The sequence below is a fragment of the Alternaria arbusti genome (genome assembly GCF_024043155.1).
Source record: "Alternaria arbusti strain BMP 1465 chromosome Unknown scaffold_1, whole genome shotgun sequence".
NCBI lineage: Eukaryota > Fungi > Ascomycota > Dothideomycetes > Pleosporales > Pleosporaceae > Alternaria > Alternaria arbusti.
The window spans coordinates 2961702-2986928 of NW_026249941.1; the positions used below are offsets into that span (position 1 = coordinate 2961702).

At 53.5% G+C, this 25227-nt stretch overlaps 8 protein-coding genes and 2 non-coding genes across 10 annotated transcripts; 5 read left to right on the forward strand and 5 right to left on the reverse strand.

Annotated features, from left to right (window-relative positions):
• Positions 1-228: 228 nt before the first annotated feature.
• Positions 229-2206, reverse strand: J4E86_001078 (uncharacterized protein; the record flags this gene model as incomplete). Its single annotated transcript, XM_051441650.1, has 2 exons — positions 229-2039; positions 2092-2206. The coding sequence occupies 2 exons, from the start codon at positions 2204-2206 to the stop codon at positions 229-231; spliced, it is 1926 nt and encodes a 641-aa protein (XP_051307821.1).
• A 626-nt stretch (positions 2207-2832) lies between these two features.
• Positions 2833-2913, reverse strand: J4E86_001079. The gene has a single exon. It is a non-coding gene; the product is annotated as a tRNA-Leu (tRNA).
• A 2933-nt stretch (positions 2914-5846) lies between these two features.
• On the reverse strand, positions 5847-7092 carry J4E86_001080 (uncharacterized protein; the record flags this gene model as incomplete). Its single annotated transcript, XM_051441651.1, has 2 exons — positions 5847-6226; positions 6279-7092. The coding sequence occupies 2 exons, from the start codon at positions 7090-7092 to the stop codon at positions 5847-5849; spliced, it is 1194 nt and encodes a 397-aa protein (XP_051307822.1).
• A 1164-nt stretch (positions 7093-8256) lies between these two features.
• J4E86_001081 (uncharacterized protein) lies at positions 8257-9777 on the forward strand (the record flags this gene model as incomplete). Its single annotated transcript, XM_051441652.1, has 2 exons — positions 8257-9170; positions 9222-9777. The coding sequence occupies 2 exons, from the start codon at positions 8257-8259 to the stop codon at positions 9775-9777; spliced, it is 1470 nt and encodes a 489-aa protein (XP_051307823.1).
• A 418-nt stretch (positions 9778-10195) lies between these two features.
• Positions 10196-10287, forward strand: J4E86_001082. Its single transcript has one exon. It is a non-coding gene; the product is annotated as a tRNA-Asn (tRNA).
• Positions 10288-10645: 358 nt separating this feature from the next.
• J4E86_001083 (uncharacterized protein) lies at positions 10646-12150 on the reverse strand (the record flags this gene model as incomplete). The annotated part of the gene is made up of 5 exons (XM_051441653.1): positions 10646-10675; positions 10725-11844; positions 11937-11946; positions 11998-12023; positions 12083-12150. 5 exons carry the CDS (start codon positions 12148-12150, stop codon positions 10646-10648), a joined length of 1254 nt encoding a protein of 417 aa, XP_051307824.1.
• Positions 12151-12681: 531 nt separating this feature from the next.
• Positions 12682-17396, reverse strand: J4E86_001084 (uncharacterized protein; the record flags this gene model as incomplete). The annotated part of the gene is made up of 5 exons (XM_051441654.1): positions 12682-12696; positions 12754-13863; positions 13914-16995; positions 17046-17229; positions 17297-17396. The coding sequence occupies 5 exons, from the start codon at positions 17394-17396 to the stop codon at positions 12682-12684; spliced, it is 4491 nt and encodes a 1496-aa protein (XP_051307825.1).
• Positions 17397-18625: 1229 nt separating this feature from the next.
• J4E86_001085 (uncharacterized protein) lies at positions 18626-20291 on the forward strand (the record flags this gene model as incomplete). The annotated part of the gene is made up of 2 exons (XM_051441655.1): positions 18626-18837; positions 18944-20291. 2 exons carry the CDS (start codon positions 18626-18628, stop codon positions 20289-20291), a joined length of 1560 nt encoding a protein of 519 aa, XP_051307826.1.
• Positions 20292-21535: 1244 nt separating this feature from the next.
• On the forward strand, positions 21536-23065 carry J4E86_001086 (uncharacterized protein; the record flags this gene model as incomplete). The annotated part of the gene is made up of 2 exons (XM_051441656.1): positions 21536-21826; positions 21884-23065. 2 exons carry the CDS (start codon positions 21536-21538, stop codon positions 23063-23065), a joined length of 1473 nt encoding a protein of 490 aa, XP_051307827.1.
• Positions 23066-23582: 517 nt separating this feature from the next.
• On the forward strand, positions 23583-24180 carry J4E86_001087 (uncharacterized protein; the record flags this gene model as incomplete). The annotated part of the gene is made up of 2 exons (XM_051441657.1): positions 23583-23690; positions 23740-24180. 2 exons carry the CDS (start codon positions 23583-23585, stop codon positions 24178-24180), a joined length of 549 nt encoding a protein of 182 aa, XP_051307828.1.
• Between the last annotated feature and the right edge of the window lie 1047 nt (positions 24181-25227).

Here is a 25227-nt window from a genome sequence, read left to right on the forward strand (position 1 = left end):
AGCATCTACCTCACTGTCGGTGGCCATTTCTCGGCAGTCTCATGCCATTCTCTTTGTATCCTGCCGATGGTGTTGGGACGGGAGAGTGTTGCATCGCTCTTTTCCCATTGTGAGAAGGAGGATGGGCCAGCGTTTCTGTTCTGACACGTCAACAACTTGGTTACACTCTTGACGAGCTCGTGGTGTGAGTTGTAATGGGTAGAGTGTAACAACTCCATCGCTGACCACTCACGACAAATACCCATCTGCGCCTTCTCCTCGACGGAGGAACTCCCACACTGCTCGCACGACTGCGAGACCGCTGCCTTGAGTCTCGATGGTGCGCCCGCGTCCTCGGTCATTCAGATCGCTTGGGCTTCTCTTCGTCGTTTCGCCTTCGTCATACTCGTCAAAGACGTACCGCTTGAAGGGCTTTTTGAGGTCGTCTTCTAGGTACACGCCATCGGAGGGGTCTGGGTAGATGTTGCGGTAGTCTATCGCGTTCTCTGGAAGGACTGGGTGAGAATGAGACGCCGATTTCCTGTTGCCGTGGAAGGAGGTGGATGGAGATGAAGGCTTTGGTGCGCCCCACCATGCGCCGAATCGGCCGTCTTGGTCGCGCGTTCGGAGGGCGGCTTGCGCGTTGTGGACGACCCATGCGGTGTATTCTCTACAGCTGTTTGCGTGTAACATAGCCAACTCTCTGGGTGCTGCATGGGTTTTCCCTGGTCTAGCTGGTCGGGATGGAAGAGGTTCGCAGAAGGAAGTTAAGTGGTGGAAGAATATGCCTTTGAATGTCTGGCCATCTTGACTGCAGCGCCCAGAGGGATCGCAGAGCTCCGTCAGGATACCATTGTAACCCAGGCCAGCCCAATCAGCGGGTAGTGCTTCTTGTTCGTCTTCTGGACCATTGCTTCGATGAGGTTGAGACGTTCTCCAGCCCGTGGCACGTATGACGTTCCTGATGAGCTCATGGCCATCTTCCAAATATGAAGTCTTGCCGGTAGCTTCCCACAATCCGCGAAGTCCAGACAGAAGGACACCCTGATTGTAGGTATACACCATTTCGTTCCGCTCGTCGCATGTCGTCTTGCTATGATTCGTGCGGTAACCCCCGATGTGGAAGCCGTCAACATAAAGCCCCTGATCGTTCGTCATGCCGATGTTCTTCAGCCACTCGTATGCATTCATCGCGTTCGCAAGGTAAACAGGATCGTAGCGTGCCCGGTGCCCTTCGTCGCAGTCATCAAACAACTGATCTTGCTGAAGGCCGACCTTGTCGTGCTGCGAAAGAAACGGTGAACAGTTGTCGTCGCCCGGAAAGTGCAAGTACATGCTGATACTCGCTGAGATGAAGAGCTGGTTCGTAATTGCGTTTTTGTACGGCAACAGGCGCGGGTTCCAAGTCATGCCGCCGCCACAGAGCCTCCAATCCCATCCCTTCTCAGCCAATTCGTAGAAGACACGGGCTCGGTGGGCGAAAGCAGGGACAAATTGCCTGGCATGCCATTCCTTTGCTCCAACCTTGTCAGACGTGTAGTGTTCAGCAGAATGGCTCTCGACGAAACTGCTTGCTTCCAGCCAGCCCAATACCACCCACAGCATATCATCGAATGCCTGCATTCTTATTGCAAAATGATCCTCACCGAAGTAGTACGCGGTGGTCTGCGCAAAGTACTTGTTGATCTCATTCTCCACCATTTGTGCCTCGACGTCCATTTTCCGGCTCTTGTCAAATGTGCCTGGCATTGTGTAGGAGAGCGAGTGGGAGAGCGACGAGAGGGTAGCTGAGACGTAGGTCGACATGACGGCTGCTGTCCAGTCTATCGCTGTTGTGTATTTGCCGAGCCATACCGAGAAGTAATGGTCTTGCATTGTAGATAGAGCGGAGTGGAGATCGTGGAGGATGTTGGTCTCGGCGAGTGAGTAGCTGGCTGTGCTGGTCGGGAGTTCGTTCGATGATGTCTGGGACGAATCGGGGAAGGATGTAGACGAGACAGGCGATGTCAGCAAGCGGACAACATTCTGGTTCTCGGGCTCATAGACCGGTTGATCTGCTTCTGCGACATGTCAGTGAGAGGTCTTTGAGGAGGTAGCATCTCTCAGCCATACCTTGTGCAGTTGGTGATCTCGCATTACTAGCGATTGAGCTGGTCGCAAACGCGAATTGAAGCAGTAAAAGCGATAAACATAGTCTCCAAAGCGACGCGACACGCAGCGATCCCATTGCGAAGCCTAGGATGCTGTGACCTTGGACTGGGTATTGCGCTGAATGACCTCGGGAGGACTTGGTGCTATGCGACGCGTAAGCAGTTCATGGAGCAGCTCTGCGCGCGAGCTACTGTTAGAAATAATGCGGTATGCATATAGGATCGATAAGTATGACCATCAAAGGCTTCTTATCGGCTGCTGTGACGGTCATACTAGAGGAGGCATGTGCCGCAAGTGCATGAGGCGCATACGATCCTGGCCAAGTCCACCTTCCCGTGCCGGCTTGGACAGCTGCTCTTGCCTGAGAGCTCTGTCCCATGGCCTGTAGCAGCGGATGGGATATAAAATGGCGCGAGGCGTAGTTGCAATAAGACCACAATGGTTAAGAAGACGTAAACACGATCAGATTGGTGCTTCCCCAGAGGCAACGCGTGATGGAGATGAGATGACGCCAAGCCTGAACCCTGGGATCGTGAAATCGCGTGTCTGCCCCGCTCCCGTTCGCGCGTGGTTTGCTCGCACGGACCGCACCTAGCACACCAGAGTAGCAAAATGGTACAGCATCGCCCAGCCACTATTACATGTGCAAAAAAGGTGTTGAGCGCAGCAGGATTCGACTGAACCACACACGCAAAAGAATGTTGAACAGAGTGGGATTCGAACCCACGCAGATTTCTCTACTAGCACCTGAAGCTAGCGCCTTAACCGCTCGGCCATCTGTCCTTTGATGAGCTTTTAGAGCAGTAAACACAATATAATGTGAGCACACCAGACATTGGCAAGCCAGGAGAGAAGTTGGCAGGATTTTGGTGGGTATGGACGGCCATGGCAGGGCAGCCGAACCGAATGACTGGCTCTTACAAGTGGGGCAAGCGAACTAATCGGACAAAGAGAAGTACCAAGCCGCGGGGGAAGAGAATGTCATATACTATGTAAGATTTGCGCATTTTTGGGACAAAATTGACATTAAACACCTTCCCTGCATACAACATCTGCCATCCAACAGAACATCGTCACATATGTATGGCACAACAGCAGGGGACTCAAGCAGCGTAACTCAACTAGGTGTTTAAGTTTGGGCTTCATCTCATGCCCATCTAACAAGTCCATCGATGTGTACCTGCAATGCAATGCTATCGCCGCACAACCCTGCCTTGATGCCAACATTTATGGCCAGCCCGCTATCACGCACCAAAAACATATCATTTCGCGCGTCATTTCCTCGCAATGGGTCGTACACTTCGTCAGGTATCCTTCTTTTCACTGCTTGTGGCCAGGTCCCACTGGCCTGACCATCCTGCGAGGGGTCAAAGTCCGAAATGGCTTTACACCAGTAATGACAAGTGGACCGGTTGAATCCGAACGCGACGGGGAAGTTTAGAGAATGCGCATACGCTGCTGATTGGACCCGGAGTAGAACAGCCCCCCAGAACTCCGTAACATTGCCTGGTATCCGTAGCTCGTGGGTGGTTTCGTCCCAGGAATTACGAGGCGTGACACTTATTATGCGAACTGTCGGCGTAGTGTGACTAGAAACTCGTCGTCGTATATGAAAGCTTTTGAATTCGGTAGTCGTGAAATCAGGTGGTATGGACAGCTTCTGCCGTACATAAATGGTATGGAGCTTCCCAGTAGGCCAATCGTCGATGAAAGCCAAAGAGCCAGCATCAACACGCGCGTATTGCGTTCCACCATCCAGGCACTTCAATGTGATGGCCAAGCGCTGGTTGAGCTGGTTGCTCGACCGTATCATGGCTAAGACCCGACTTTTGTCTTTGGGGTCAGGCAAGAATTCGAGCTGCACACGTAGACCGATAGGGGTAAGGCCTATGGGGAAAGTGGAAATGACATTCTCGCGCTCGATAGAACCGCAGTGTTGAAACTCTTCGGGATGGCGCGCAAGCAAACCCCGGTACGTTGATCGCTCCGATGAAGTTGCGCACCAGGAGAATATGGAGTAGTCGTCGGTAGTCCTTAGGACTTCCTCTTGTAAGCGAATAAAAGCCTTCGCACCTTCTCCATAAAGTAAGGGCATGTGAATGTCGAAGAGGCCGAGCAAGCAGTAAGCAACATCTTCGACACGAGTACTTTGCCGATGTGCTGCCCAAGACATCCTCTCCGCCACAGAGAACTCACTAATAGTACTTCTGTCGTCGAGTACACGAACTGGTATACCAGTGGCGTCAGATAGCTCCTCCAGAAACTCCACCTTCTCGCCCATCAAGGTCCAGTCCTGAAAGTAGAAGCGACATAGAACCGGTGCAATCAGTTCTTGTAGGGTCCAACCGCGACGTGTCCACCGAGAAGACTTCAGTGAATATCTTGCAATCTCGGAAGCGGTTGTGTAGCCGTTTGGACGTGGTTTGGGAATGTCGCCCAGATAGACAATGCAGACCTCCGCATCTCGGTACCAGCGATACATGGAATTGATGGCCTCTTGTAGCTCCGCACTTGATGTCTTGTCTATACAGCACGTGTCAACCCAGAGATAGTGACAGCCTTGACCTTGCGCCTGCTCAGCTGCGTTCACAATCTTGCTGTAGCCAACGCGTGTCATAAGGTCTTTCTCCGATAAACCTCCCAGAGGCATCTCGGAACTACCTCTAATCATCATCTCCAATGCCAACATCAGTGTAGTTCGCGCATCCTGGTTGCCTGTTGATGCCGACGCTAAGTTGGTAGAAGCGGACAATGCTCGAGCTCTGCTAATCCAGACGTATTCCTGGTAGTTGACTTCATCTCCGCCCCAGGTATGAGAAAGGATGGCGTATTTTGGGACAGAGTCATCATTGAACCATCTGAGCTCGAGTGTTCTGAGATCGATGAGTCGCATAACAGACGCTGAGCGACGTGTCGGCGTGGGTGATCATTGGCGTAGAGAGACCAAGCGGGGTGCCTGCCCCCGATGAGCCGAATCGTTTTGGGCTTTGCGCTAGACCCAATGGGCTGCCCCATACGAAGCTGCTCGTAACCTTAGACTCCTAGAGCGTTTCCTTGCGATGAAAGCCGGTACCATCATAGATTTGAACATGTACGACGCTCGGAGAACGATGCTTCCATAGCCGGAAATTGTAGCTAGGAATGTGTATCCTTATCGCAAGATCACGGTACGGCATCGGGGTTAACAGCGATTTGTGCATGTTAAAGTACGGAGTCCGACGATAGTCCTTGTCACTGCAGCCCTTGACATGGCGTCACGTATATTAAATAGCTGTCGTGACACCTTGCCGATGCTTGCACCAAATTACCATGACACCCTGACCCCAGCGCGAACACAAAGTCTGTCATCACAACAATGAATGCGAGCGGAAGGTCTGCAGCGAGTGTATTAGTTGCTAAGAGAAGGTGCTGGAGAAAGTAAAAAATGGCTAAGGATACAGATAAGGTAACACGCAGCAACCGTACGTAGGAGATCCACCAACTGCTATCCATATCATCTCCAATCATGTCTCCGGTGTCACAAATGTTGGGACGCGCATGGTCCCCGGGTACGTTGCCGATTTCATGGGCACCACACGCGACGCAAGCTGCGCCGACTCCGTGTACTCGTGCCGCTTCATAATAACCCCCCACACACACTCAGTATTCTCCATCAAGCATGATCTTCGAGGCGCTGCAAAGAAATCGATACATGCCAGATGTGCAGCTGCGCGCTATCAGACTCGGTCCGCGGCGTCTTCGTGCGAGAAACCGAATTTGCGGTCTACCCGGATGCAGTTGTCCTCGACGCTCGTGCGGTGGTCACGGTATGTGGGAGCAGTGGCAGAGCTCATATGATCTTTGTTCATGGTATCCGACCACGAGCTCATCTGAGAACTATTTCCACAGGCGGTGGAACTGTCCGTCAAAGTAGACGTTGCGGGCTTGCCATGGAGCTTGTTCTTGGTGGATCGTAGGCCTCTGGGAGTAGCGTTTTGATCGTGGGCAACACCCGCCCACATAGCCGAGAGGGGAAGGAAGATGCAGACGATTGTGAGAACGTGGGAGACAATCTCAGGGGGGATGCTCTCAACAAATTGGAGAGATGTGAAAATAGCTACACGTACGTTAGTAAATTTCAGTGTTCAGCGTGGCAAAGAGAGACGAACCTGGTATTGACATTGTCTGACAGCCCATGATGAAGACGATCTGCATCGGTCCAAATCTAGGCATGTTGAGACGCCGCCTCTGGAGGATGGCATGCCCCAATTTCCAGGTGAACACGCAACTGAATAACCAGATGGATATAGTTTGCATGATGTAGGTCATCCCGTTCAGTGCTGCCAGAGAATCGGGATCCACATTGTCCAATGCGTATTTGGTATTCAGGTAGACGAAAGCGAACTTGACTCCAAAAGCAGCGCAGGCCACTGTGGTGGTTGCACCCATGATGATGGTGCGATGTAGAGGTGGTGTAGTGACGCATACGATCCAGACTTGGAGGCTGAGTGAAGCGTAGACTAGGATAGCGACGATAAGACTGAAAACGTTGATTAAGACGTAGATAGCCCAGTCCGCATTAGTCAGGGGTGGTGAGTATGGGGTAACATCGCTGTAAGGGTCGTTCCAGGTGCTGCTAAGATACATGGCGAGAAGCAGGCAGCGGATGGTGTTGGTGAAGAGGGAAGCGGTGTTGAGGTAGAAGATGAAGGACTTCCGCTTCTCAGCCTTGGTCAAGAGGACGAGAACAACCAGAAGCATGATCGATACACCAAGACCTACCCCATTACTGGTAGCAAGGCGGGCGGTGTTCACGCTCCAATAGTTGACATCCGCCATGTTGACTGTGGTGACTGCCCATTTGGATTCGTCGCCCATCACAACCGGCACGATGAGGGTGAAGTTTTGAGTCCATGGCTCGAAGCCGGGCGGAACCTGGAAGTTGGACGGGAGGTCAACGGCGTGGAAGTCGTCAGGTCCCATAACGGCTCCTACTGCTAGCAGTCTTTAGAGGTTATAGAGATAGTGCTGTTTGGCCGTAGGTTCAGAGACGAACAGAGTCTGACGGAGTTGGGGCTCGAGGTGACAATTTGGAAGAATGATAGAAAGTACTGGAGGTTGAAGAAGGAATGAAGGAGTCCAGCAGCGACGAAAGTCGAAGCTGTGTCGTTTATATCAGCGTTATATAATAGCTAGATGGCAAGGTCTGTTCCGCGCTGCAGATTGGTGGCATGCAGGGTCATCGAGAAAGTGACGGGGAGTGATGGCTTTCGGATCCCGAGCGGATAATAGCAGCGGCAGCATGCGATTGTTTCGATATCCCCACTCACAACTATAGCTAGCCAAAGCGAAGGCGAAGTTGAGGTCTTAGAGTTACTTGAAGCCCTTACTATTGTTCCATGGTCCCTTCACCTGCATGCGTCCGGATACTCGCCTCGATCTGTAAACGCTTGACCAATGCTCGCCGCTGGCACTCTTCTCCTGTCTTACAGTGAGTCGCAGAGTCGCTCATAGTGAGTTGGATAATTGCTAGATGCGCTGTTTGCAGTGTGCGATGGTTGTGATGAGATAGCGCGAATTCCTTACTATTGTTCCCCATCTTCGACTGTCTGAGCTTTGAGACTGTTGGGCGGCGGTGTTCGTGAGAACTGGGACCAACGGTAGTTGAGATGCACAGCTACCAAATTAAGTACACGAGTTACCGTTGTACAGGTATCGTCCTTCGAATCCATATCCTTGCTGTAACCAGAGGAGGTAGCGGCGTACGGCTGGCAGGCAGAACATTGAAAGGGAAGGTAAGCGTGAGCGTGAGTGGCGAATCAGTAGATAGCCCCACTTATTATGCGCGTCACCGCTAGCCCAGCTCCAGGGCTGCTCCTTCCGCAAACGTGACCACGCGTTAAATCCAACATTCGCGATCAAGCAACCGCCACGACGCGTCAACCGGCCCAGGATGTGGACATTGATCTCGTCACATACTACGGGAGCGCCGGGGTCCTCGGAGTACGCCCTGCCGGAAAAAGGAACAGTACACATCGTCAACAACGTACATCCTGGCGTGGTTCGCATTATAGCAGCGCCTACAATCATACCTGAGCTCGGTCGCATCGGTAGGTTCGCCGAAGAGGCTTGAGACATCCACTGACTATGGTAGATTCTGGGCCATGTGGCGTCAAACTGGAAGCCATTACAGCTTCATTAAGCATCTTGCCTGGCCAAGCACACGCCAACAGTCTATCATCGGCTAGATACGAGTTGCAACCACAGAGTGACGGACGCTCAGAAACAATATTCCTGCGTCATGGCGATCAGATCCATGTTCCAAACTCTCAATCTTACCTGACTTGTCAGTGGACAGACTCAGAGGTCCAGGTCAACTCATCGGCTGCTGACGCTATGAGAATCGCGGTGACACCTGAAGAAGCCCAGAGCGAGGGCGATGGTACGAAAGATCCCGCTGTCAATGTAGCAAAGTCACAACCTCGCGCAACCCCTCAGCTTTCGAATCAACGATCAACTACTGTGATCCAGGAGACCCCAACCGCTGCGCGTACAGGGAATGTTACAGATATTTACGAAGCAGACGTTCAGGAAGCAGAGGCCTTCTCGACCGCCCGTACTGGCGAGGCACAGGATCAGATGCAACCACAGCTGCCTCTGAATGCTAGAACATCTTCACCGCGAGTACACATACCATCGAGGTCAGCTAAGAAACGAACACGGTCCCTAGCCGATGAGGCGGACGCAGATGCATCCAAGTCTGACAACGGGGCATTTGCTGGGCCTAGCAAGCGCGCCAAAACAAGCGATAGCGACACAGAAGACAGTCGCCTGAGCAACGTCGACGTTGCTCAGCCCGAACAGTCCGCCCCACCACGATCGCAGAGGGGTTCGCAACGATCCATATCTACTACTACAGTTAGAGAGGACTACGATGGCCCGGTTTCCCGTGTAGCCTGCAGCAACTCCACCATTACGAAAGCAAGTGCGGCTGTCAAGTTCCTGAAGAAACAAGGTGGAGCGTTTGTAGAGAATCTGGCTGATGACTTCAATGTACTATGGTAAGTACTACACTGTCTTTGCTGTTGTGTCACCATGCTAACCGATCAAAGCGTACGAGATGGTGATCTCCAAAAGACAACAAAAGTACTTTACGCAATCGCACGCGGCATTCCTATCGTTACAGACCAATGGCTATTGGAATCTGCATCAGCTAAGCGCCTGCTTGCCGTTTCCGCTTTCAAGCCATCCATACCTAAGCAAGAAGAGGAGTGGAAGATCAAGCTTGACGACATCCTCGAAAAGCCGCAAACTCCGTTCGCCAACTTCGCTGTTCACTTTACGAAAAGCCTCAAGACGAGATACGCATCTTCATTCTCTGACATTGAGGCTGTCTGCAAAGCCGCGGGCGCGACGAGCGTGACGACTGGTGCGACGAAGTTCAAGAAGACAGGAAATACCATTGCCCTCGCTGCAGACAAAGATGATGTGGAGGCACAAAAACTGATCAAAGAAGGAATAACATGCTACACAAAGGACTTCTTCACATACAGTATCCTGCGGGGCGTCTTTGACCTCGAGAGCGACGAATTCAAGATCGAAGGAGCCGCAGCGGGCGAGACACCTTCAAAAGAGCAGAAGAAGAAACGCGGCCGGAAGAGTAACTAGGCACGTACCGAGGAGACAATGGCCAAGGACGGGCCTGGAATCATGGTTTTCCTAACTACATGTTTTACTGCATAGCGCGCGGAGCAGGTGCTTCTTTGGACCCATACCAGGGGAGGGTACGGCGGTAATTCCTTTATTTCATATTATACCCACTCTCGTCATCGTAGCAGACAAACTCAGTAGCAATACTATCAAACAAATTACAATACCACGCTTATCAGAGCATCACTGCCGTTCTATGCTCCGGTAAGCGAGCAAGACCCACAAGATCCCCCACTATAACATACATATCCCCGATGCTGCCGATGTTTGCTCGCTTCAAGTGCCTCAAACACGGGCACGTGAAGTTTGCCAGGCAATTAGTACGATGCAATTTTCAGAATCCTCCATCAAGAAGTGCAACAGCGCATTTCGATAATCCTCTGTGGCGCAATTGGCTAGCGCGTCTGACTGTTACTACACCAGTAGCTAGTTATCAGGAGGTTGGAAGTTCGAGCCTTCCCGGAGGAGGATTACTTTTTGCTGGGCGTTGGTGCTGACGTGTGAGAGTGCTCGAGGGGAGGATGGGGTTTGGAGCTTTTTTTTTTTCTGGCTGAGGATGTGCGTGGCTGCGATGCTAGCGTGTAGCGGGGAAACACGAAGTATAGAGAACATCGTCACAATAACACAACGCGCAATTGTTTTTACTCGGTAGATATCCGTTACACTGTCTATCTAGAGATGCACAAACACAGGGAGTCACAGTTTTATCAATGCAGGTGCAGTAAGATTTATCAGTTTAGGACAAGTTGTACCGCTCAAGTTCATCGATTGCCAGACACTATGCGCATCTCCGATGTAATCTCGACTAGACCTTGACTAGGCCTAACTATGCCCTTCCTACCTTGAAGCTCAATATCTGCACCTTGTTAGCGACTCGTCTACTTGCACATTCATATCATACTCACATCATTCTTTCCCACAGCAACAACATCATCCTCCGCCACTCTCCTCCCACCCTCCGTCTCGACATACGCCATCGGCGCATCACCCATGACCTTCCTATACACATCACCGACCGTGCTACCCTTCTTAACAAGCACGCAATCTCTAAAGACAGCCGTCGAGCTCGCACTACCACTGGTATACGCGTGAATGTTGCGGACCGGGAAGACTGGAACCAGACCGAGGAGTTCTGCCGCTCGCGACAGGACTTGTACAACGCCTGTGCTGCCAAAGCGGTAAAGGACCATGTCTTTGAGGTTTTCGATTCGTGTTGTGAGCTTCTCGTCCAGCTCCTTTAATCCGCCTCCATCGGGGTCGCCCTGCTCAATCAGGTCTTCTCTTGTATCGACAAATTCGCTGCCCTCTGTGTATTTGATGAAGCCCTGTTTCGCTAGTTTCCGCAGAAAGACTTCAGATATCGCGCTGCAAAGCACTATGCTCTTGGCATCCACTTGTTTCGCAATCTTCGCAATGTTCTTGTCGGCGTCGGGATGATCGATCTTGTTGAGGGCGATGACGGTAGGGAACTTCTCGTCGGTGAAGGCGTTTACGACTCGTTCGATGGTTTCGTTTGACCAGTCTTGTAGTGGCTCCTTGAGGGCGAGGCGATCGAGACAGCGCGCAACGACGCTCGACGTGGATCCGTAACCTGAGAACTGGTTCTGTAGTGTTTCGACTGCCGTGGCTTTGATAGCGACATGTCTCCTCTTGATACTGCCCCATTTCTCCATCAGGTTGCCTTGTATCCATCGCACAATCTCGCTCCTCAGCCAGACAATGTCTTGACTTGGGTCGTAGCCTCTTGTCGCCTTGCCCTCCGCGTCTGTTGTTCCGCTCACGTCCACCACGTGTACAAGCGCATCTGCATGTCGCAAGTCGTCCAAGAACCTGTTTCCGAGGCCTTTTCCCATGTGCGCGCCTGGTACGAGCCCGGCAACATCGAGCAGTTCTATAGGGACCGATCGCCGTCCTTCGACACAACCGCCGTAGTTGGGTTTGCAGCGATCAGCGAGACCGAGGCGCGCGCATGGACATTCGATCTGGAGGTAGCCGATGGCGCGCTGGGGGTCGATGGTGGTGAATCTGGCTGTAGCATTAGGAGATGACGATACGGAGAATCGAGCGCGGTGTGCGCTGCGCAGTCGCATTCCATGGATCGGAGAGGGATGACTTACGGGAAGTTACCTACTCATAATCAGCCTACATAGCTCCCAGCGTATTCAAACATGTACGGACCGACTTTGGAGGTAGCATCTGTCAAGCTGCCATGAAATCCGTCTTAGAAAGATCCGCGAAAGAGGGGTGGAGGGGCATTGCGCACCTGTTCAGTGTGGTCGACTTGCCGGACGAAGGCTTGCCGACGAGGCCGATTAGCGGGTCGCGAGGCATGTCTAAGGAATGTAAAGAAGGAAGAACGGGGGTATTAAAGAAGGCTAGTCGAGTGCTGGTGGTTGCGGTGCGAAAGCCAACATTGTCAAATTCGCGACCGCCCTTATCGATAACGCACTGATATCACATAAGGCTGCAGCTCGCCATCACCGATGCATTCAAGCAAATAGGCAATGCTTATACTCGACTCCATACGACCCAGCACCCCTCACATTACGATATCTAGAAGATGTCTATCTTGCTACAACGCCCTAGAATGCTGTTCATATCAAGATTCAATATCCTCCCTCCTATCCAATAAACCAATCAATACACCTTGTTGAAAATATGCTCCAAAGAGAGACTTTTTCGGGGGTATAACGTCGCTGAATGGGAAAACATAAACATTCGCAACCACATCTGCACAAAAGTCTGGATCAGCCCCAACCCCGAAGCCGCCAGCGGGGTAGACCCCATATTAGATAGTAGAAACCTCATGAGATGCCCAGTAATCGTTAATCTATATTGAGAATATCTCTCGGTTTCGTAAGGTTATGTGTGCGTTTTCTGAAGCCTTGTTAGCGTCTCATCGATATCAAGCTGGCCGGGATGCTCTGAACTTACGAGACTGGCAATAGCTGCCGCCGAAGCGAGGTCTGGTTTGCCTGACACACTGCGCTGTGCTGCGCGCGGCAGTCCACTTCCACCTGCGCCATTGAGTGGCGCTCCGTTTGCTGCACGCTTAGTACCTGCTGTTCCAGGTGCAAGTCCTTGCACGGTGGAGTGGCGTCTGGCGGGAGCAGAAGTTTTCACAGGTGAGTTGCTGTTCGACACCTGACGTTGTCCGCTGGCTGCGGTCCCGTTTCTGAAGCTAGACACGGGAGGTTCGGGAAGAGGTCGGACGCGTGGCTGTGCCGACTGTGGGGGCGGCATTCGCTTCGCAGGTGAAGACGTGCCGGACGGGGCGTTGAATGGTCGTCGTTGTTGATTGGTTTTGCGTACGCCAGTGATGAACTCATGCTGCATCGCTTCATCGGGCTTCATTCGACGTTCGGGGTCCCAACGCAGACAGCGCGTGATGAAGTCAAGGAAGGCCTCATCGTCACACTTCAGGGCTTGTTGCAGTGTCTTCGAGCTGGGTCGTCGCCTGCGGCCCTTTGAGGAAACAGTGACTCTGGGCTTGCCAAGGGAGTCAAAGAATAACTTCTTCCTGCTGCTCTTCTCGATGAGGTGCTTCTCTGGAGGTCCGAATATCTCCATGATGCAAGCAAGCTGCTCCTGTTCGTTCTCTCCAGGGAATATGGGGTAACCGGTGAGCAGCTCCGCAAGGATGCAACCCAAACTCCACATGTCTATTGGCAAACCGTAGCTCATGCCGAGAATGACCTCCGGCGATCGGTAGAATCGCGACTGAATGTAAGTATAGACCTTCTCGGTTTCGAAGCAACTGGATCCGAAATCGATGACCTTGATTTCCGAGTGAAGCGGATGCGCAAGCAGGATATTCTCCGGCTTCAAGTCACAATGGATGACTTTCTGGGTCTTCAAGAGGGTCAACGAAGCCAGCATCTGTTTGCAGAATCGGCGAATTAGGCGTAGGGAGAAGCCCTTGAACTCGTGTGCCTTGATGAACTCGTACAGATTCATGCCAAGAAGCTCGGTCGAGATGCAAAGATGGCCACGGAAGTAGAAGCTCTGGGTGAAGTTGATCATGCTGTGCTTGTTATCGGGGTCCTGGATATCGTTAGCAAGTTTACTCTGTGTACTGAATGCATCTTTCTTACCCATTCGCGTAGCTTCTGAAGAATGTTGACTTCGACCAGAGCTTGCTGATGGAACCGTTTCTTGTTACGAATGATCTTGATCGCTTCGAGCCCTCCCGTCTTGTGGTCTACGCAACGCACGACCTGTCCGAAGCTGCCCTTGCCAAGAACATCAACAACTTCGTATCTGTATGCGAGATGGTCCCCCAAGACGATGTTGTAATCGCCACGTTCGTCGTCATAGCCAAAGTTTGCGGTCTGCGCATTCAGATCACCAACGTGCTTCTTGGCGTTCTTTGTTCCACAGAAGTAGACCTCCTTGTAATCGATGATCTCGCCTCTTTCGAATATGTTCAAATTGGCCATGCGCACAGCATCACTTGGACTGACACGCTCCTTGGCTGTGGCGCGCTTACGGAGCTCGTCGACGTCGCGCGCCGCATGCTCGAAGTCTTTCCGCTTCGAAGCAAGCTTCTTCATTTCTTCGTCGGCCAACATGTCATCTCTATCGAGGTTTGAATCGAGATTACGAGCTTTGAGCATGTTCGATGAGCTCTTCGTACCCAGCATTCGCTGCATCGGTGTCAAGATCGACGTTGTCTTCTGTGTCGCCTGGCTATTAGCCTGGTCTGTGTGGCCCGATACCGCACGTGTTCCAGCATTCCCTACGGGCTTACGAGCACTTAATTTCTCAACCTCTGTATCGCTTGCAACTGCTGTTGCAGAGGGTTTGCGGCGCCCGAAATCAAGGGATGGTCGACTCCCACTCTTGGCGGGACTTGGGCTTGTGCCAATAGCACCGCTCCAAGTAGCAGACGCAGGTAGCCGCGGTGGAGGCATTTCGCTGTGCTTGGGAGGCTGGGGTTGCTGTCTTGGTTCACCACCCTGAGGGCCCGGTTTTCGGACCTGCAGATTTTGCGATTGATGTGTTGCAGCTTTAGATGAAGCTCTTCTCCAGCCACTGAGGCTGAGCTTTCGCCGCAAAGACGAGCCAGAAGAAGGCGTTTCAGGTTCGGTTGACGTGGACGTCTGTATTGAATCTGACGTATTCTTCTTCTGTAATGGCCGCGGGCCAGCAACCATACTCTGCATCTCCACATCCCTGGCAGAGGATTTGTATTCGCCGCTAGGTCGTGGCTGCAAGCGGGCGAACTCCCCGCTACCCTTTGGCAACGAATTCGATGAGAAAGGCGTGGTGGCTTGACGTGTTGGGTTCAAGGTCGGAACGGGAATCGAACCAATGTTCGGGTGGGTATCAAGCGAGGAGTCTGCAGCACGCAGGTTAAAGGCCGAGCTACTGCTACGCAAGTGTTTATGATATTCGTCGTGATGGTTGTTCCTTGCGAAGAAGTTCGCCTTGGAGGCTGTCATGGGCGTACTAGGCGTTTTGTTGGCAGCACGTTTAGGTGGTGGCGTTACATTACGCTCGTCCACTTCACCAGAGGGTGCAGGGAAAGACGATATCCGATTGTTGAATGGTGTGCCGAGCGGCAGCAGATTCAGCGGCGGCAGTCTGATTGGCTGTAGGTTCTTCTTGCTGGACTGCTGTACCGTGGGCGTTCTCTCACCTTCGGTACCAGCTCCAACAGTTAGTCCCCGTCGATGTCTGATGGACCCTGTGCTCCTGTTCATAAGACCGCCTTCCAGGGTCTCATTCTGCCGAGGCTCGGCTCGTTGCGTGTCAGGCGTTGACACCGGTTCTTGAGGTGCTTGAGGAGGCGCGCTCATCTTTGAATTTGGTGTTGTGAATGCAAAGCTGCTGCGCTCGGGGTCCTTGGGAGACTCAAACGCTTTTGGTATGGCAGGTACAGGGGGCACCTCTTCTTGCTCCCCACCAGCTGAGCTTTGCACATTTCGTGGCTTTGGCGCAGGCAAACGAGAGCTTGTCGGAGCGGTATTGGTGCGCAAGGGTATTGATGAAGGACCAACCTTCAACGAGTTCAAGCTCGAGTTCGACGAGAGCGATATACCAGAAGCATAGGACTTGCGCTTCTGCTCGGGCGTCGCGCGCGCCGAAGATGGTGTCATGCTGCCTCCCACAGCCAAGGCTGGGGACTGGCTGAAGGCTCGCTCGTCGAATGTCTGATCGCCCTGGGGAGTGGGAGGACCCACTGGGCCGCCTGGCGGATGATTTGGGTTCATGGACAGTCTTCTCAGCCGCCGAGCGTCTGTGGGGCTGATGGTTCGCGCGCCAAGCCCAGAGATGTGTGGAGCCGTCGACTGCCGTTTGCTCGAGGACGAAGGTGTGTACGATCTTTGCGCAGCGGGAGACCTGCCAGGGGAGGGCATTGAGCTTGGATCGGGGGTCATGGAGGAGACAGTCAGGTGGCCCGGTTGCTGTCTCGAAGGCGGTTGTAAGGACTTTGCTTTGGCGTTGCGTGCGGCAGTTGGGAGCCTGGGTACTCCAGTGGTAGGAGCTGTGTTGATGTTTGCAGACAGTGTCTCTCGCCTGTTTCCCTTGTTCAGTGACGGCGCACGGCCGAGCTGGGGCATTGCGTTGTCGTTGGCCAGTCTGTCCATTTCCTGGCGCTCAAAGCTACTTGAAGGCAGCATTCCAGGGCCAACGCTCTTCCGTGGTGCTCGGGCAGCTGGATTTGGGGGTGCTTGGGCGGGGAATTGACTTTGACGACGTGAACGAATGGCCATGTTGCTCTGCGGCGCTGGCATGTTCGTGTCAGAGCCCGATACGGTGGAGGCGCCACTTGGCTTCCTCGCGGTAGACTGGCTGAAGCGGCGAACGAAGTCGCTGCTACGTGTGGGCGGCTTGTCAGTGGGCGTTCCCGTGAATGACGGCATATTGTTGTTGCTGGGCGTGGTCGTGGTGGCAGGCACGTTGGCCTTGAACGTGCCAGGCGCAGGGAAGTCGCTTAGAGCGGGCTCATACGCGAGGCTGTTGGCGAAGTCGTCGAAGTTGACGGCGGGCAGGAAGTCGTACGAGCCGGTGCTCTCAGTCGGCTCCTCCTTTGCAGGCCCGGGCTGCGGCTGCTTGGTGAAGCTGAAGCGTGGATTCGAGGGGACGGTACGCGTGGCCGCCGTCTCATTCGCGGGCGTGGGCAGGAAGGAGCGCGTCTCGAGGGAAGCGACGCTGGCGCCGCTTGCCATTCTGCTGCATCACGCGTCAGTGCTGTCGTCGCCATAGCTGCGGCGTCGTACCTCTGCTTGGTGAAGTCCTGGGGCCGCTCGCGGGGGCCCAACGGCACCTTGGCCCTGCCCCGTCCTGCGGTGTTGTTGTTGATGGAAGGCAGCGGGCGGGCTGCGCTTATGGCATTGGATGCACTCGTCTTGCGCAGGCGGCTGCCCTGGTCGCCCGTCTTCTGGAACTTGCGTACGCGGTCTTCTGCAGCGCGGGTTAGCTATGACACCTCGTCGCGTAATGCGACAGCCACCCTAATGCTTTTTCGTACCTGAGGAGCCGCTAGAGTCCTCCGACATGTTGGACCCTGACCGTTCGGGCACGTTGGTCGTCTCCATGGTCCGAGTTGCAGTTCGCGGCTGCGTCGCCATGGCCAGCTCCACAGCTCGTGATTACGACGCCGGCAATGGACGCTCTGCTGTCACGAGATGCTTCAAAAAGTCTCCCTCTTTCGAAAAGCCGGGATGGTCTCCAAGCGTCGAGCTTGGGCACCGAGGGAGACTATGCCGACATGTCGAATGGGCCCGGCTACAGCGGTGAAAGCGATCGGCGGTCGGTAATGAGTCGAGCGAACGGCTATCGGAAGGATTCAGGCTCAGGCAATGGGCTGCGCAAAAAGCACGGCGCTGGGTTGCGGCAAAGGGGAGGTGCACGATAGTCGACGTTCGTCAAAGTCACAATGAGGGTCGCCCGCAAAAGCCACCAAGGCACTAGGGTTGTCTAGTTGACAAGGACCCACGGCCCCTGTCCATATCTGCCTCTTGCGGCGAATAGGGTATTATCAAAACAACTCTCCTCTCCCAGGAAACGGACGCATCGCCCAACGGCCCTACTGTCTCGCTGTCATCTCAGCGCTGCTGCCTCGCTCCTGTCCAGAGTAGCTGTACACCAGGCAGTACGACCATCACCTGCCAACCATGATTGCACCACCCAAGCTACCCTAGCCCGCCTGCACATGGCACGGCTTTCAGCATGTGCATGCTGAACCCTCAATCGTGCATGCTCTGGAAGCTATCTATGTAGGGGAGGTTACGGCCCCGAAACATGACAGCGGGAACTCCGCAGCTATCCGCAGTCTTGATTCTTCGTCTCACCACTAAATGGTAACGGAGACTTCACAATGTAACAGCGATCTCCAAGAGCTTCTTGGTCCTCCAAGTCCCAAAGGTTGTTTGTCCCTGACCATCCCAATCGCGCACGTGCACGGCCACATGTGGGGAAACGCCGGAACGAACAACGTACCACGGCGCAAGCTCGACGCCACGAGTTCACATGCGCGTGCGTCATCCGTTTGCTGCCAACACCTGCTTGCAGACCCTCCACGCCAAACTTTGGGAATGCGCTGAAATCACGGAACCGAAAGAGGAGGGATAGGTTACCATCTGGATGTTGTCTAGGCTGCTGCTCGACGTCTACACGGATTAGGAACTTCCAAGGTTGCGACTCAGCCACATGTGACACGCCCACCTCCAAAACCACGCAACACAAGTGTGACTTCCCTAAACACACTCTGAGACCGACACGCCACTTCGGCCTTGATTCACTTCAATCTGGTCGCCTGCCTGCCGAGGAACAAGACAATCACACTGCAGGTCCCGCCATGGGTTCAGACAACTCCGAGTCGCTGGTGAACCGCGGCACGCCCATTCCGGTAGTCCAAGTACAACATGCATCGAATGACGGCACGCCCACCACGGAGAGGCCTCACTCCCGCCGTCTGTCGGCTAGCAGGCTTAAAGACAAACTGGAGTCGCTGGGTGATAACATAAGCCGCGAGTCGAGTAGTAGGGTGGGAGACAAGATGATGAACATGTAAGTTATCCGAACCCAGATGTTGCTGTACAAGCTGAACATCACGAGCGACCCTCGGCTATAAGAGGAGTGTGCAATATAAGATGTATTGAGCTGATTTATATAGGCTACTGGCACAAGTTCTGCCCTCGGAAGACCTCTCTGACGGCTCGCCTCCGGATTCAGCCTCGACACCAAGCGGGAACACACCGCAAGTCAAGGACCGGCGCTCTCGAAGCTATGTTGCTCGACCCAACTTCAGCATCCCCACCATGTCGTCCAACTTCCGTCGCTTCAACTCGCGCATCGGCGTTGCTTTCGTTGCTCAAAATCGCCTCATTCGGCTGTTCACCTGGGCTCAGCCTACGCAAACCCTCTCATTTCTCTTCGTCTGGACCTTCGTATGCGTCAATCCGTATCTTGCACCTGTACTCCCGTTGGCATGTGGCATGTTCTTCGTCATGGTTCCTGCATTTCTGACCCGTCATCCGGAGCCCATGACGAATACGGTAGATATCGACGGCGATCTGTGGAGAGGAAGCTTGGGAGGACCACCGTTGGCCGATGCGAAGACAATCAAGCCTGCGCCTGAGTTCAGCAAGGACTTTTTCCGCAACATGCGCGATCTGCAAAACTGCATGGAGGACTTTAGCCGTGGCCACGATGCTGTACTGAGCTTCATCACGCCGCTCACCAACTTCCAGAACGAGAACCTCTCATCTATGCTCTACCTCATCCTGCTCGTTGTATCGGTGCTGCTATTCATATCGGCGCACCTACTACCGTGGCGCGCAATATTCCTCGTCCTTGGATACACTTTGACAGCGTTAGGGCATCCCAACGTTCAAGACCTCCTTACAATGCCCGAGACCGAAAAGTTCATTTCGGACGCAGAACATGAAAGTCGATCGTTCCTCCTGACCATCTCACGCGCAGACATCGAACTGGAGACATCCCAGGAGACGCGTGAGGTAGAAATATTCGAACTTCAACACCGCGCCCTACATGACGAGCATGGCGAGTATGAAGGTTTCATGTTCTCTCCATCGCCTTACTCGCCCTTGTCGCCTTCTAGAATCAGCGGTGACAGACCCCGCGGTACCCCGTTCTTCGAAGATGTACTTCCACCCCGCGGCTGGCGCTGGAGCGACAAGAAGTGGACGCTCGATCTGCTGTCTCGTGAATGGGTTGAGGATCGCTGTGTTACAGGCGTAGAGGTTGAGGTCGAGGGTGAGCGATGGGTGACGGATCTGCACTACGAAGTCCTTGAGAGCGAAGGAGAGAAGGCCAGTGCCGCAAAGGCGAAACTCAAGAAACGGAGCGGGTCAAAGGGAAGTAGCAGGGATATTGCAGATGAAGAAAAGGAGGTCTTGCGCCGGGCGTGGGAGAGCCATGCACCGAGTCGCAAGGGCGAGTGGAGGAGACGGAGGTGGGTGAGGGGTGTTGAAAGGATGCCTTGGAGAGAGGGCCAGTAGTCGTAGAATATCGGAAAGACACGGGTACATATGTGGTGTTCATCATCCACCCCGCTGCTGCTCTTTTCAGCTTCCTTCATCGATGTTGCAGCGTTGGTGTGTTCACATCTAAACTATCACCACCGTCGCATTCCACACCAGTAAACTTGCCTACACAGCAACACTAATCGTCGCAATCCGGACAACTTCATTGTATGTATGTACAAGCAACTCCACAGCCAACATGCGGTTCCTGATCTGCACTCTTAGCTTGATGCCACTGCAGTAGCGTCGGCGTACAGGAACGGGAATTTTGCGGGGTTGGCGACGGTGCGTGAGGCTGGATTGGCTGCTTGATTCCGTCCTCGAAGATTCGGTTGTCGCGTCGTGATCTCATCACAAGAGGCAAAAACCATCATTCAGCATTCACATTCTATGGCACCGGCCTCTATTTGCGGGTTTAACCCGTGTTGCTCCCCAACGGCCGATTGCCCGACTTCGGCAGCCAGCCGTTTCATGCAGGGCAGCTACGCTAGTGTGGAGGCACTTAGTAGCCCGTCGGCCAGCCGCGCTACCTCCGCTATAGTAGAATCATGGAATCCATGAGTGAATTGATTGCTAATGTGACCCAAGTGACGCCCACGAAACCGATTGCGCGGAGCACTCGGCTCGCAGATTTCTCTTAGGCAATTACTGAGCACTACGCGTTTCGGCCTGCTTCTTTGACGTTATCCACCAAGGTTCGCAGCCGCGGCCGGAAGGCAGTTATAATGCTCATTGTTCTCTCACGCCACTTCCCTGACCATTTTACTACCGTTCGTGTTGCAGTTGCTTAATCGAGTCAGCTCTTCACCATTCGTCTTTAGCCTACCGTCCGCGTCTCCGCAAAGACCCCTCTAGTACTGGGCTCCTCCAAACTCGGAACCAACTCGTTTGGTGCCTGGGTTCCACCTCCGAGACAACTTACCAGACACGCCTAGATTCCGTTCGCCCACACACAAGTACCGCGGATTTAGTTCATTTCTACCCCACCCTCCGCTCGTCGTTCCTTAAAAGATTTGGGAATCCCTTGAGCAATCACCCCAGGGGTAATTGTTGGTGGCGACTACCTCCACGGCCGTTAGTCGAGTTGTACTCCTTCCCCGACTCCGATTCAATCACGCGACACTCCTCCGACAGCTTCCCACGACCACCGAGCACAACAGAACACCTCCATCCCTCTAACAGTCAAATACACCCAAACTCTATTCCCGCCTACCATCACAATGCTTCCGACTCTGCCTCAGTTGGCCGATTACGGCATCTCACCTCAGAACGGCTTCTTGCCCGATGAGATACCGCTCGATGTTCTGCCGGATCGCTACTACCAACCGTGGGAGACCATCGTGCGCAACTTCCAAAGCTTGATCCTTGCCAAGCGGCTACGTGGGATAGTCGACACACTACCAGTGCTGGGAACCCAATTTCTCCTCACAGAAGCTGAATGGCGGAGAGCCTACTCCATCTTGGGATTTATCGCCCATGCATACATCTGGGGCGGTGACAGACCATCTGATGTAAGCCTTGAAAACCCACACATTCCAAAGCGATGCATAGCTAACGACCCCGTTCAGATTGTGCCGCCATCCATCTCGATACCGTTCATGGAGACATGTAGACACTTGGAGCTCCCACCAGTCGCAACCTTTGCAGCCGTCTGCCTGTGGAACTGGCGACCACTATTCGACTGGGAACCTGCAGACACCTTGGACAATCTCGCGACGCAAATGACCTTCACTGGCTCGATGGACGAATCTTGGTTCTACCTAGTGTCTGTAGCGATCGAAGCCAGAGCTGGACCAGTCATTCCGATGATGATTCGTGCTATTGAAGCTGCTAGGGACAACGATAGCAAGACAGTCGTGGACTGCCTTCAGAGATTTGCCGGGAGACTCGATGAGCTAGGCGCTCTCTTGGAGCGCATGTACGAGAGTTGTGATCCACACGTCTTCTACCATCGCATTCGACCCTTTCTGGCTGGAAGTAAGAACATGGCGGACGCTGGTCTTCCAAATGGTGTCATGTTTGATGATGGTACCGGCCAGCAACCACATGTGCAGTTCAGCGGCGGCAGCAACGCGCAGAGCTCCACTATCCAGTTCTTCGACATTGTTCTAGGAGTGGAACACAGACCCACCGGCGAGAAGAGGGATGGCACTGGAAAGCCTGCGCTATCTGGACCCTCGCATGGCTTCATCCAGGATATGCGCAACTACATGCCCGGACCCCATCGCAGGTTCCTAGAGCATATGGAAAGCGTCGCAAACATTCGAGAGTACGTCACGTCGAATCGCAGAGATCGGGCTTTGACGACATCCTACGATGCATGCCTAGCCATGCTGCGGAGTCTGCGCGATAAGCATATCCAGCTTGTATCGCGGTATATTATCATCAAATCGCGCGAGACACAGTCAACTGCCCGATCACTGTCACCCAAGCCAGCAAACACACAACGTGTCAACTTGGCTAACACCATGGCTCGCACGGGAAGCAAGAAACTTCGTGGCACAGGAGGCACAGCTTTGATTCCTTTCCTGAAACAAGCACGCGACGAGACAGGCGAGCCTGCAATCGATGCGTGGGCAAAGCGATTGCTCAACAATGGGCCTGCAGAGATTGGGGCATCCTTTGGCGTCGATGATGGCGTTGCCCGACTAGGCAAGATATCAGAAGCCTTCAACGGGCAGGTTGAGATTGTCGGTCTTGCGGGAACCTGGAGCGTCGATGATAGCGAGGGAGGTATCTGTCATTGGTGATGGATGAGACCACGATTACCCCAAAAGCATTTCCTCTGGCGTTTGGATTTGAAACGAACATACCCTTCTCGACACAGTAGTGCGAGCAATAGATATCCATGTTAGCAAGTATACTCTCGACTCAAATTTTTTGCAATCTCAGTCGCCATGGATGACTGAGATGATCGGTGCCTACTCGGTCAAATGTCTGCATTGCATCATAATACACGTCAAAGCGATCAGTTGATCCCCAAAGGCGATGTCATCGAGACCCACGAGTTTGTGAAACAGACCACGAGCGTCGCAGGTCTCGCGTTCTCGATGCGCCACCTTCGTCAGATCTCCCGCGCAGTTGCGCGCGTCGCGAGTGCCCAACGTGGGGCGTGACGTCATACTTCACATGCTCCACTCGAACTTCCAGACAAACAAAGTGATATATAACTCGCTGCCAACATAACATTTGGCTACCACTACAGTTGCAGCTTTACTCCACCGATTCACAATCTCTTCAGCCCACCACAAAACCAATAACACAACCATGTCTTCAAACAAGGACGCAACTTCCACCCCTCAGTCCTACATGGACAAAGCCACCGGCGCAGTCCAGAGCGCCATCGGTTCTCTCACAGGCAGCACCGCCGACAAGGTCAGTCTCTTCATTCCCAAACCCCGCAGCCGTCTTCTAACCCACCCAGGCCCAAGGCGAAAACCGCAAAGATGCCGCCGCCGCCGAACACGACCTCTCCCACTCCGCCGCGAAAGCCGGTCCCTTCTCCGTAACCCCCTCGGGCGGCGTCGCAAAAGACAACTCGGACCGCACCCAAGGCTCATGGAACCAAAACATGGGTGCCGCGAAGGAAGCGCTCGGTGGCCTCACCGGCGCCGAGGGCCTCAAGCAGCAGGGCATCCAGCAGAACAAGGAGGGCAAGGAGCAGGAAGCTGCGGGCCAGGTCAACGATCTCGGAAAGGGGATTGGCGATAGGCTTGGTGGTGCGGTGGGTGGTGCTGTTGCTGGGCTTACGGGCAATGCGGCGCAGAAGGAGGAGGCGCAGAAGCAGCACGATGAGGGGAAGGCGAGGCAGAGGGGTGTGGAGGCGGATCTGCAGAAGCAGGTTGACGCTGAGAAGGGGGCTTGAGGAATGGACTGTGATGATACACCGGAGGAAGTCTTGGGGCACATATGATGGATTTTGAGATGATACCCGATGAATGATATTATGTTATCTTTGAGAGTAGTGTGCTTTGTTGTACGTTTTCGTCTGCACGTATCGTGTGCTTGTCTTGGGTTTCCGCGCGACAACAAAACGTATAAAGACAGTTGATTTTTTTACACGGAAAACACTGTCGGTATAATTGTAGCAAAATAATACAACGTATCGCATCACCCCCATTTAAGGGAAGAAGTAGACATGCATGTCCTACAAAGTCCGACTACAAGAAAAACAAATTAAGAATGCTACATGACCTTGGGGTTTTGCAAACTTTTGGTTTTAGACGAACGCAGACTTCAGCGTCCCCGTTCGAATTTCTCCATGTATGAGATGAATTGTGATCATAGTACCTGGGAAGCTTGGTTGTCGGTTCAAACGAGAGTCATTGTCCATTTGCGATGATAATCGCAGGTCTTCCATGTTCTGTGCTTGTTCTCTTTCTACCGATTCGCAAACCAATTCCGATCGATTCCGGCCATACACCGGCATCTTCCACGACGCATGTCCACGCAGGCACATGCCAAGCTGCCCGGCGATCTATCCGTGCAAAACTTGGAACTACGCCTTGCTAGAGACTTCGACGAAGAAGATTGCGGGCGCGTCGCTTGATGCCAATCCACTGAGGATTCAATAGGCGCAGCCAAGGTGGAACGAAAGCCCCAGTAGTTTGACCTAACCCCCAGGTTTGAGCCACAACTAACTATGAATAGAAGCCTACGCCACATGGTGAGGCTTGACATCATGTTTAGCGGCATGATGGCGGGCGGCTGCTGTGACGTGAGGTGGATCGACGGCACAAGCCCATGAAGCTTGCGCAGCTCTTGTGGCTGGTGGGCGATCCAGACCTTGCCAGCCAAGAGCACCCTCACCGTCTAGAGACATGTACGTTTGGCAAATGAGGCTCGGAAACACGGCCGCTGCTGAGTCCGGGGTTGACCAAGCAGCAGCACGCAATTTCCCCCAGCCTCAGAA